Source organism: Prionailurus viverrinus, chromosome B2 (assembly GCF_022837055.1).
Source record: "Prionailurus viverrinus isolate Anna chromosome B2, UM_Priviv_1.0, whole genome shotgun sequence".
Lineage (NCBI taxonomy): Eukaryota > Metazoa > Chordata > Mammalia > Carnivora > Felidae > Prionailurus > Prionailurus viverrinus.
This window is the reverse complement of record NC_062565.1, coordinates 122,765,549-122,778,356: the sequence shown is the minus strand read 5'-3', so window position 1 is coordinate 122,778,356 and position 12,808 is coordinate 122,765,549. Positions and strand designations below refer to the sequence as shown.

The 12,808-nt window shown below is 36.0% G+C and overlaps 1 protein-coding gene across 8 annotated transcripts in view; it reads left to right on the top strand.

Annotated features, from left to right (window-relative positions):
- Nucleotides 1-12,808, top strand: part of AHI1 (Abelson helper integration site 1) — a 219,674-nt gene that overhangs the window by 20,998 nt on the left and 185,868 nt on the right. For 7 of the 8 annotated variants that reach the window (XR_007152153.1, XM_047858614.1, XM_047858616.1 and 4 more), the window contains 3 exons: nucleotides 4,893-5,533; nucleotides 6,003-6,050; nucleotides 8,269-8,450. Coding sequence is in view for 7 of the 8 variants with exons in the window: in XM_047858614.1 (XP_047714570.1) it covers nucleotides 4,893-5,533; nucleotides 6,003-6,050; nucleotides 8,269-8,450 (871 nt within the window). In the remaining variant the exon portion in view is untranslated. The remainder of the gene's footprint in view (nucleotides 1-4,892; nucleotides 5,534-6,002; nucleotides 6,051-8,268; nucleotides 8,451-12,808) is intronic. The other variant, XM_047858617.1, reaches the window with a different exon arrangement.

Here is a 12,808-nt window from a genome sequence, read left to right as displayed (position 1 = left end):
AGCAGTCTATTAGGCACTGTGATGAGAATTTTCCAAATGCTGTTTCTGATTCTCATGTTAATCATGGAACATAGGTATTGAGGCTCTTACTTTGCACATGAGAGATTTTATAGACATGACAGATTTTATAGACATCTGAACAGAAGAACCACTTAACAAAGGTGTTAAGTGGTTTGCCAGGGCCATATAACCAAAAGTAGAATAAGTGAGATTTAAAACCACCACCTTCCATGTTCTTTCTTTAGTTGTTTTTTTTTTTAACTATATCTTAAGCCCAAAATAGTAGAATTGGTACCAATGAAAAATGTAGTTAGTGATGTGGAAGATAAATTTGAAGCATTCTTCCATGAGAAGAAGTGGCTAAAACACTTAAAATGAAAGAAATAAGTAGTGAGGACATATAGAACTATTGGTCCTACAAATAAACGTTCCTGGACATTTATTTTTAATTTTTAAAATTTTTTATTCCAGAGAGAGAGGGAGAACATGTGTGTGAGTGTGAACAGGACAGAGAGGCAGAGGGTGAGAGAGAATCTTAAGCAGGCTCCATGCTGAGCATGGAGCCTGATGTGGGGACTCAATCCCATGACCCTGGGATCATGACCTGAGCAGAAATCAAGAGCCAGATGCTCAACCAACTGAGCCACCCAGGCGACTCTAAACTTCCTATTTTTAAAAGTAGACTCTAAAATAGATTTTTTAAATGACAGGCATTTGACTTACAACATTGACAGATCAAAAACAATGACATAAAGTTTAAAAATAAAAATTTGCAGGGACGCCTGGGTGGCTCAGTCAGTTGAGTGTCTGACTGCATGGCCTCTAACCAGATCGATTAAGAAAAAGGGAAGACACAAGTTACCAATTAGGACTATAAGAGGGTATTCACTGTAGATGTTACCTGAAAAGAATAACGTAATATTTCAAATAATTTTATGACAATAAATTTAGCAGTTTAGATGAAATGCATAAATTACTTCAAGGACACAGACTACCAAAGCTGACTCAAAGAGACATAGATAACTTTACTGTATATTGAACACCTTTAAAAAATGAAATCTGTGGTTAAAAACCTGCCCATAAAGAAAACTACCTACTTTTCTCAGGTGTCCACATTGGTAAATTTTACCAAACATTTGAGGAGAAGTAATGATGATTCTGTACAGACTGTTACAGACTATACAAAATGAGCAACTGTTTCTCTACTCTTTGGGCAGGCAATCGTTAATTATCCTGATACACAAAGACATTACAAGAAAACTATACCAGTATCCCTTTTGAACATAGAGCAGACATACTCCATAAAATATTAGGAAACCAATCTTAAGTTATATGGAAAGGATAATACCCCATGACCAGATAAAGTTTATCTCAAGAATACATCATTCACTCAGTATTAGAAAAATCAGTCAATATAATTCATCACATTAAAAGATTAAATAAAAAACGATATGATTGTCTGTATAAATGCAGTAAAAGGATTTGACGGAATTCATCACCCGTTCTGTTAACTCTTAAACAAAAAGAATAGAGAATTTCCTTAACTTGATAAGGGGAATCTATAAAAACCTATACCTGCGTTGAAGGCTTTTACTCTAAGTTTGAGCTTATGTCACCATGAGTATTCACGATTGTACTGGTGACCCTGACCAATGCAATAATGCTATTTTAAAAGATGGCATAAAGATTGAAAAGGGAGTAAGAGTGTCTCTGTTTACAGGTGACAAAAACCTACAAAAAGTGCTACTAACTAGAACTATTAAGTGGGTTTATCAGAATATAAGGTCAAAGTTGGGGCGCCTGAGTGGCTTGGTTAAGCATCTGACTTCAGCTCAGATCATGATCTGACAGTTCATGAGTTCGAGCCCCACATCAGGCTCTGGGCTGACAGCTCAGAGCCTGGAGCCTGCTTCCAGTTCTGTGTCTCCCTCTCTCTCTGCCCCTCTCCTACTCACACTCTGTCTCTCTGTCTCTCCAAAGTAAATAAATATTACAAAAATAAATTTATCAAAAACTGTACAAGGCGTGTTACATCCTGATAACCCCCAAACTGCTAAAAACAAAGATCAAATAGATACTCATGTTCATGCATCAGAAGAATCGTTGTCAAATAACTGACAGAACATTATTATCCACTCTCTGAAAGTTGATTTATTGATTCAATTCAATTTTATCAAAATGCCAGTAGGTTTTTTTTTTTTTTTAAGATTTGAAAAACTAATTATAAAACTTACTTGTAAATTTAAGCAGTGGACCTAGAATAGCTAAAAACAATTTTTAAAAAGAAGAACAAAGTTGAAAGAATTTGACTGTCTGATTCAAAGCTCATTGTAAAGCTGTAGTAACCAAGACAACCTGTTATTGTCATAAAGATAGACATATGATTCAGTGCAACAGTATAGGTTCTAGAAGTAGACCCAAATGTGTATGGTTAATTGATTCTTGACAGAATTGCCAAGGAGTGAGAAAGATAACCTTTTCAAAAAATGGTGCTGGAACATATCTCCATATACAATATTATAAACTATGATCATATCATGTTCAGAAATTAAATAGAAGTGGAGCAAAGACCTAAGCATAAGAGATAAAATTACATATGTTATAGAAGAAACAGGATAAAACCATTGTAACGTTGAGTTATGAATAGATTTTCTCAGCATACAAAAGCATGAACATAAAAGAAAAAAATATGAATCGGGTTTGTGAAAATTCAAGACATTGCTAAGAAAATGAAAACATATGCTACAGATGGAGAAAAATATTTTCAACAACATACTGATAAATTATGTGTAGAACATTTGAAAACTCTTAGAACTCAATGATTTGAAAATAACCCAATGAAAATGGGCAAAAAAATTTTAACACTTAAAGAAGAGCTCACGCGGGTGCCTAGGTGGCTCAGTCGGTTGAGCGTCCGACTTCGGCTCGGGTCACGATCTCGCAGTCCGTGAGTTCGAGCCCCGCATCGGGCTCTGGGCTGATGGCTCAGAGCCTGGAGCCTGCTTCCGATTCTGTGTCTCCCTCTCTCTCTGCCCCTCCCCCGTTCATGCTCTGTCTCTCTTTGTCTCAAAAATAAAAATAAAAAACATTAAAAAAAAAAAAAGAGATCACGTGTAAAGATTTTCAATACCATTGCTAATTAGGGAAATAAAATTTAAAACAGTAATGATAGGGTACTCTGCTGACAGTGCAGAGCCTGCTTGGGATTCTCTCTTTCCCTCTCTCCTTGCTCCTCCCCTGCTTGCGCACTCTCTGTCAAAAAACAAACAAACAAACAAACAAACAAACAAAAAACTTAAAATGTAAAACAATACTGAAATGCCATTACACACATATTTAAATAGCTAAAAAAAATTGACAACAGTAAATGCTGATAAGGCCATTATGGAAATGGAACTCTTATGCGTTTGGAACTACAAAATGTTACAGCCACTTTGGGAAGCAGTTTGGCAAGTTATTTAAGAAGTTAAATATTTAGGGGTGGCTGGGTGGCTCAGTTGGTTAAGCATCTGATTTTGGATCAGGTCATAATCTCACGGTTCATGAGATCAAGCCCCTCGTAGGGCTCTGTGCCTGTCAGAGCCTGGAGACTGCTTCGGATTCTGTGTCTCCCTCTCTCTCTGCCCCTCCCCCCTCAAAAATAAACATTAAAAAAAAAGTTAAACATCTACTTACTCTATAGCACAGTAATTTTTGGGTGCTTATACAAGAGAAACAAAAAACATGTAACAGTGCAAAACTGGAAATAACTCAAATGTTCATTAATTAGTATATAGAGAAACAAAATATAGTATAGATCCATGCAATAAAATACTGCTGAGCAGTTAAAGGAATAAACTACTACAAATGCAACAACATGAATGAATTCCAAAGCTTTATGCTGAGTGAAGGAAACCAGTCACAAAAGGCTATATACTGTAAGATTCCATGTATGTATGGTGACAGTTGTACCTACCTGAAGCATGCTGCATGTCCCTCTCTCTGTTCACCTGCTTGTCCTTTGGGTGAAAGTCACCATCTGACACAAATGGAGGTGGGGGACAGAGCTGTCCTTCCCAGCTCCTCAGTTGGTCATCCTCAGGCTTAATCCCCTCCTTCTGCTGATGTTACTTGATTCAGGGCTTATGTGGCTTCTCCAGAATCACCCTTCCATGGAGAAGTCTTTTCCTGTGGGTTGTGGTTTTTTTCTGCTAATTTCCTCAAAGATCTAATCCTTTCTATTTTTTATCCTTGGGAAATTTCTCAGAATATTTATTCTTTTACTAGTAACATTTCTTTTTGATTTCTAGCCCTTTTCTAGTAAAAATATCTCTTATTTTAAGTAATTTTAATTAGAAAGATAAATAGACATGTATTTAGTCTGTGATTTGATTTAACTTGATAATGTTTAATATTTAGCAGGATTTTCAGTGATGTATTTGAATCAGTTGTAGGGTGATTCTAGAACTATAGACTTCTGACTTTAGAATGTAATTATGAAGCAAGATAAATGACCTGTGTTTTCTGCAGGGGGAATCTGAATTGCTTTAACTCTGTGCCTCTTTTAGCAATTTCTCAAATACTTTATAATTAAAGTATGCATCATTCTGCCAAAGAGAAAAATAACATTTGAGGTTTGAGCAATTTATTCACTTCTGAAAAGTTATTAACTACTTTTTCTCCCGTTAATTACCTCATTTATCTGAAGTTACTCTCAGAAATTACTAATTGAATGCTGAGAGAATAAACTAGGATAGTGCTAATGAGATGGTCTAGAATGGTATCAGTGTGTCCAAGTGAAAAATGAAATAACTTTCCCAAGATTACACATTGAACAACGATCATTGTGCTTTCTCTTTACATAACTGAACTGTGGTCGGCTGAAACTTTGTTATTGTGTCTTCTTTTCCCAGCTTGACGCTGTTAGAAGCAATCTTCAGAAAAGTAAAGAAACTAAAAGTGATGATGTAAGTGCTAGTAACACTAATAACCCAGAGAAGATCATGCCAGTCACTAAAAACAAACTAAGGAATCTCCAGTCAGCCCCTGAAAATCCAGATGATGTCAGTGCAGAGGAAGACAAGCAAGGAAAGGCGAGTAAAAAGGTAAAAACAGCACTCCAGGTGACTGCACAGGGAATGGAACCGGCAACTCCCAGGAAGAAGGTGGATTCTATGCATCGGAAAGCACAAACCAGGTCACAGCCAGGTGTTGCTCGTCAGAAAAGTGAGAAAGCAGATGAAGAAAGAGAAAATAATAATTTAGATGAGGAAGAAGAGCTGATGCAAGCATACCAACTTCAAGTAGCTGAAGAAATGGCAAAGGAGATTAAGAAGAAAATAAGAAAGAAACTCAAAGAACAGTTGACTTACTTTCCTTCAGATACTTCATTGCATGATGGCAAATTGAACAGTGAAAAAAAAGATACTTCATTACATGATGGCAAATTGAACAGTGAGAAAAAAGATACTTCATTGCGTGATGGCAAATTGAACAGTGAAAAAAAAGTAAAGAAAAAGAAGAAAGTTCCAGTCTCATCTAAAGCTGAGTCAAGGTACTTTGTGTTGATAAATATGAAAGGTCCTCTTTAAAAAACACTAGTGTTCTCAGCTTTTGAGTAATATCTGCAGTTATACTAAGGAAATTCTTAACCTTTCATGTGAACCTGTTGCCAGTACAATAATAGCAGTTACGCTTTCCATAGCACCTTAGTATATGCTCAGTGCTTTATAAGAATTAACTCATTTATTCCTTGTGACAACCCTATGAGGAATAGTAATACTATCATCCTGTTTTGCAGATGAGGAAACTTGAAAGGGTGCAGTCACAGAACCAGTATGAAGTTTAGCCAAAACCTTACCAGTCTTGTTCTGGAGTCTCTAACCCTTAGCTACTTATTTATGTCAGCTTATTTAATAACAGAAACCCAACTTCTCCCTCATTTTTGAGTTATGAATGCCTGTTCAGATATATGAATATAGTGTTTTTTTCGTTATCATACAAGTAACATTTGCTTATTGTAGAGCATACCGACATAAAGAAGAAGCTAAAAGTAATCCAGCCATCCAGAGGTAATCATTATAAGAAATTTTGTATTCTAAGTTTTTTTTTCTATATATGATACTTACACATATGTGTTTGCATGTACAATGTGAGTTTCTGTGATCATACTTGTATTCTTATGTCTCTCTTTGGGGAAAACAAGATAAAAAATGTCTTTTAACTAATTACCTTCATTTTCTATAATCCACATTTACATAAACAACTTGAGGTGAGAACATTCTATATTTGATTATTCCCTGGCATTCAGGGACAGTTTGCCTTAGTGTCCTCACCTAAACATAATTCCCCTCTTGCAAAAGCTAGACAACCAGTGGTAACAAAGGGAAGGCAAATAGATTTGCTACATGAACACGTTACTATATGTATTGGTTATCTGTTGCTACATTAAAAAGCTACTCTAGGGGCTCCTGGGTGGCTCAGTCGGTTAAGCGTCCAACTTAGGCTCAGGTCATGATCTCATGGCTCATTAGTTTAAGCCCCACGTCAGGCTCTGTGTTGACAGCTCAGAGCCTGGAGCCTGCTTTGGATTCTCTCTTTCTCTCTCTCTCTCTCTCTCTCTCTCTCTCTCTCTCTCTGTCCCTCCCCCTCCCCCGCTCATGCTTGTGTGTGCTCTCTCTCTCTCTCAAGGATAAACATTTAAAAAATTAAAAGAAAAAGCTACTCTATAAGTTAGCAAAACAGCACTTATTGTCTCAAGTTTCTTTGGATCAAGAACCTGAGACTGACTTGACTGGGTGCCTCTGACTCAGGGTCTCTCGTAGGCCGCAATTAGGACGTCAGCTGGGGCTGCACTCATCTTCACGCTCGGCTGGGGGACATCGTTGTTGGAAGGCTTGCGATGTCTGTTTTTAAGTTTACTCATGTGGTGCTTGGCAGGTCTCAGGTCCTGACTGACTTTTGGCCAGAGATACCAGTTCCTTGCCACATGGACCTCTCCATATGAGCTACTTGGAAAGGGAGATGGAGAGAAGTCATAGTCTTTGTGAAACCTGATCATGGTGTGGAAGTGACATCTATTACTTTTGTCCTATTTTGTCTATTAGAAGTGGGTCACTAGATTCAGCCCACAGTCAAGGGAAGGGGATTAGACAAAGATACTAATGGCAAGAGGTGAGGATCGAGAGCCATCTTAGAACCTACCTGCCACAGTATACCACAGACCTTTCTTACAACTACCGTGTCTGTTATGAACTGGTAAGCCATACTCACTATTAAATATTAGTTCATGAATTTTAAATAAAACCATGGGTTACGTGACTGGCATGCAAAAGATAGCTCTCTTTAAATACAAATACATGTATTTGGTGATGTGATAAAATGGCATGGCCTTCTGGAGTGATAGGCAGTTTTGAAATATTTTTCTAATCTTTTTATTTCTCAACATGTTTTTTAAAAATATGACTATATATATTGAAGTCAGTTTTTTATTACTTAGATGCAGATTTTTTACTTGGTAAATTACAAACTTTAATAGGCTGGTTTTTCTCCACAACTCAGTATGCTTCTAGGCTGCTACCCCTTACCATTTATTAGTTCATGTGATGCAGAACTTTAAAATTATTAATTTTAATAATAGCCTTCTGAAAATGTAGTGGCACACCAGCCACTGGAAAACACAAGCAATTAATCATTACCTAGAAGTCAAAAGTTGGGTATTTGAAGCCTCTTGAAAGCAGAACAAACTTAAAACATTTTTTTTTTTGTTTTTAAATAATTTAAAAATTCCTTCATTAGTCGTTTACTTGGCAACAGGGTGAGGATCCTTTCAACAGTCAGTGGAAAAACAGAGCCCCTTGTCGGGCTCTGTGCTGACAGCTCAGAGCCTGGATCCTGCTTTGGATTCTGTGTCTCCCTCTCTCTCTGCCCCTCCACTATTCATACTTTGTCTCTCCTTCTCAAAAATAAACATTTTAAAAAATTTAAAAAAAAAAGAAAGATCTATTGCTCATAAGCATACAAATTCATTTTTTTTCTGGGAGTTTACAGCTTAAGTTTAATTTGGCTCATGGGTATGTAACTCATTACCAAATATGAAATATTACCCATTGATACCTAATTTGACAGTTCACCATTTTAGTGCATAATAAAATATATGTATCCCCTTAGCAGGAAATAATACTGATTTTAGGATTATCCTTGACTCTGTTCATTGTTCACTTTGCTGCACCACTAAGAAGAAAGTGAAGAATGCATTTGTAACAGCTTGTACTTGGGTTGTATTTGCAGTACATTAACCATCTCTGATGACACAGTTGAAGGTGAACAAAAGAAGAAATCTCCAGTTAGAACAGTTACTTCAGATTCTCATCAAGACGGTAAAATAAGCTCAATGGAAGAAAATGGAGAAGACAGCATGCAAGAGGACACAAAATCCAAACCAAAAAAAAAGAAAAAGAAGGCCAGATCAGGTTTGTTATCCAAATTAAGTGAAAAAATGTGTGCCTTGATAAAAAGAATTTGATTCTAAAACTTTGAGTCCTTAAAACTAAAGAATATCTGGTTCCAAAGACTATAATTGAAAAAAATCCAATATAACATACAGTCGACCCTTGAACAACATGGGTTTGAACTGTGCAGGCTCATTTAAACAGATTTTTTTCGATAAATAAGTACAGTACTGTAAATGTATTTTCTTTTCCTTGTGATTTCCTTGTAACATTTTCTTTTCTCTGTCTTTATTGTAATAAGAGTATATATACTCTTGCCAAATATGTGCAACATGTGAAATACGTGTTAATCGACTATTTATGTTATCATTAAGGCTTCTGGTCACCAATAGGCCATTAGTAAAGTTTTGGGGGGGTCAGAGGTTAAACACAGGTTTGCAACTGCACAAGAGGTTGGCGCCAACCCTGGCATTGTTCAAGAGGTAACTGTATTTGGCACTTGTTCTTGGGTTCATCTATATTAAAACATTGATTTATTTGTAACTGTGGGTCTCTGTGATGAGTTAATATTACTTGAGTCACCTCTAATTCTTAATTTAATTGAACCCTAGAATGACATTAACTTTGTAGTTCACTTTTGTGGCACAGAAGATTTCTTCTTTATACCATTGAGTTTTAGAACCCCTAAATAATTAAGACTCGTAGTTATTAAGAGCTATAAATGGTCACAGCCAATAAACATTTCAGATGTTAAGGCTGTATCCCTCTGTCAAACATTGTTGTCTTCCCATGTCCTCAGCCTAATTCAGCTTCTGTTCTTTCTTCCCACTTTTCCTTTCCCCCCACTTACTATTTTTCTCTTTACTCATTTCTTTCCTCTTATTTTTCTTTACTTGTTACTGCCTTTTTCCTACCTCTTATTTTTTTTTCCTTTTCGATTTCCATTTTATTGGCCAAAAAATGGGACCAAAATAGGCAATTTTTAAAAAATTTAATGTTTATTTTAGAGAGAGAGAGCAGGGGAACAGAGAGGGGACAGGGGATCTGAAGTGGGCTCTGCACTGACAGCAGGGAGCCCAACGTTGGGCTCCCTCTCAAGAACTGTGAGATCATGAAGATCTGAGCCCAAGTTGTGCGCTCAACCTACTGAGCCACCCAAGTGCCCTCCAGAATAGGCAACTTTAGAATTTATGGTAGTTATTCATTGGATATGCAATTGATGATGCTTTGTGGTTCCCGTTACTACATTTTTAAAATGTTTGTTGCAGTGTGGTATACATATAGAAAAGTGTGCAGGTGTCGGGGACACTACTTAGTGAATTTTCACCAACGGAATGTGCCTATAAAATCATCATCCAAATCAAGAAACAGAACATCATTAGCACCCAGAAATCCCTTAAATACCCCTCCAGTTCATTGCCCTTCAGGAGTACACATCATTTGACATGTAACACAGTTTATTTTTGTCAATTTTTCCACTTTAATATAAATAGAATCAGAAATACTGTGCTCTTTGTGTCTGGCTTCTTTCACTCAAAATTATTTTTGTGAGGTTTATACTGTTGTTGCCTGTAGTGGAGCTTCTTCATTATCAGTTCTGCTTTTGCACCGTATAGGTATCCACTGTGTGAATGTACCACAGTAATTTACCTGTTGTACTGATGGACATTTGAGTTGTTTCTAGTTTTAGGTGAGTACAGATAAAGCTATAATATTCTAGTCACATCTTCTGTCTGGGGAGCATAGATACACATTTTTCTTGGCCATCTTCTCAGGAGAGAGTCACTGTGTCATAGATTGTATATATTTTTCACTTTAATAAATCATTGCTATTTTCCAGAGCTGGTTTAGTATTGATGATACTAGCAATATTTGAGAGCTCCCAGTGCTTCACATCTTCACTAACATAGTGTCAGTATTTTAAAATTGTAGGCATTCTTAATATATAGTGATATTTTGTTTTTACTTTAAACTTTTGTAACTAGTGAAGTTGAACAACTTCTTCATGTTTATTGTCTACTTGGATTTCTTTATTTGTGAATTTGTTGAAGTCTTCGATGTGTGTTTTTTAAGAAATGGAATTGTCTGCCTTTTCTAATGTGAGAATATTTCATATAGCTAGATGACAGTCTTTTCTCAGATAGGAATACATACGTACATACACATGTGCATAGTGCAGCTATCTTCCCACTCTGGCTGTTACTCTTCTATTACTGGTATTTTTTGAAAAGCAGAATTTGAAAATTTGATATAGCCCTATTTACCCACTTTGTTCCTTTGATGGCAAGTGCTTTCTGAGATTTGAGAAATATTTCCCAAGTCCTGAAGATGTTTTTATATGCATTATTTTCTGAAAGTTTTTTGTTTGCTTTTTGCATTTAGCTCTACAGTTTGTCTGGAATTAATTTATTCTTGTGTATGGTGAGAGGTAGTGGTTAAGACCCATTTTTTTCCCGTGTGAATGTATAATTGACCTAGTACCATTTATGGAAGAGAGCATTTTTTCCCCCTGTATTGCAGTGTCACCTTTATCATCAATAACATGACTATGTGAATGGATCAGTTTCCATTCTGTTGCATTAGACTGTTTGTACCAATACAACTATGACTTAATTACTATACCTTTATGATAGATCTTGCTGTTTAGTTGTGTAATTACTCTAGTAGTTTTTTCTTCTTCAGCATTACCTGGGCTATTCTTGGCCCTTTGAATTTCCGGATGAATTTTAGAAGTAGCTTCTCAATTCTCCCTCTTTTTTCCCCCACACCCACCATTATTTTGGTCCAGAATTGAAAGATATTTATAGTTTAACAACTTTCTAGATCGATTTGACATCTTTACCAAGTATTAATTCTTGCCACTTCTGAAATTGGTATGCCCCTCCATTTATTTACATCTCCAGTTTATCTTGGTAATATTGTAAGTCTGTCTTTAGATTTATTCCTAGGTATTTGATGTTTCTTAATGCTGTCATAAATGACATTGTTTTTTAAATTTTTTCTGTTTGCTGCTGGGGTGTGTGTGTGTGTGTATGTGTGTGTGTGTGTGTGTGTGCGCATGTATACATGCTTCTAAGTCTATGTAGATAGAAATAGAATTGATTTTTTAAAAATTAGTATTGTATCGAGTGTTTCTGCTAAATTAATTACTTCTAAGAGCGTATCCATAGCTTGTTTTTAATTTTCTACATACACAGTCAATATCTTCTGTTAATAATGATTATTTCATTGCACTTTTTTTAGTCCTTGTATCTTACTCCTTTTTCTTGCCTGGATACGCTGGCTAGGACTTCCATTATAGTGTTAAGTAGTAAGTGAAAATACCAGGTACCCTTTTCTTGTTTATCAGCCTTGGGGAAAAGCTTCCGTTAATTAATTCACCACTGAGTGTGGTGTTTACTGTAGGTTTTTTTGTAAATACCCTGTATCAAGTTTATGAGTTATCTTCTATTCTAATTGGCTAATAGTTTTTTTAAATCATGAATAGATAGGGGCGCTTGGGTGGCTCAGTTGGTTAAGCGTCCAACTTCGGTTCAGGTCATGATCTCGCGGTCCATGAGTTCGAGCCCCGCGTTGAGCTCTGCTGACAGCTCAGAGCCTGGAGCCTGCTTCTGATTCTGTGTCTCCCTCTCTCTCTGACCCTCCCCGGTTCATGCTCTGTCTCTGTCTGTCTCAAAAATAAATAAACGTTTAAAAAAATTTTCAATCATGAATAGATACTGAATTTTATCAGGTGCTTTTTCTGTATCTCTCAACTTGATCATATAAATTTTCACCATTTTTTTCTATTAATGTGACTAATTGTTATTTGAATATTAAGTCATCTATGTGTTCCTGGAAGAGGTCCTCTTTCTCTACTTTTTAATCTGTTACTGGATTTGAATAACTGATACTTTGTTTAGGATTTTTGTATCTGGGGTCCTGAGAGAGAATGGTTTGTACTTTTCCTTTCTTGAAATACTGAGAGTTTTTGATACCAAGGTTTTGGTGATCTCAAAAATAGTTGGGAAATGTTTCATCTTTTTCACTTCTCTAGAAATATTTGTATTAATTGGTGTTTTTCCTTCCATAAATGTTTGGAGAATTTACTAATGAAGTCTTTTTGGTCAAGTTTTCTTTGTGGGAAGAATTTTACATCTGATGTAGTTTCTTTAATAAATATCACTCTTCATATTTTCTATTTCTTCTGTCAGGTTTGAGAGACTGTATTTCTTGAGAATTTTGTCTATTTAATCCAAATTTTCAAATTTTCTATGTCTACAGTGTCTGAAAGGGTGTCCCTTGATCTTGGTAATTCATTTTCTCATGATATCTTAATAAGTCTCAGGATTTTCAAAGAATCACCCTTTAGCTTTGAATTTTATCTGTCGTACATTTGT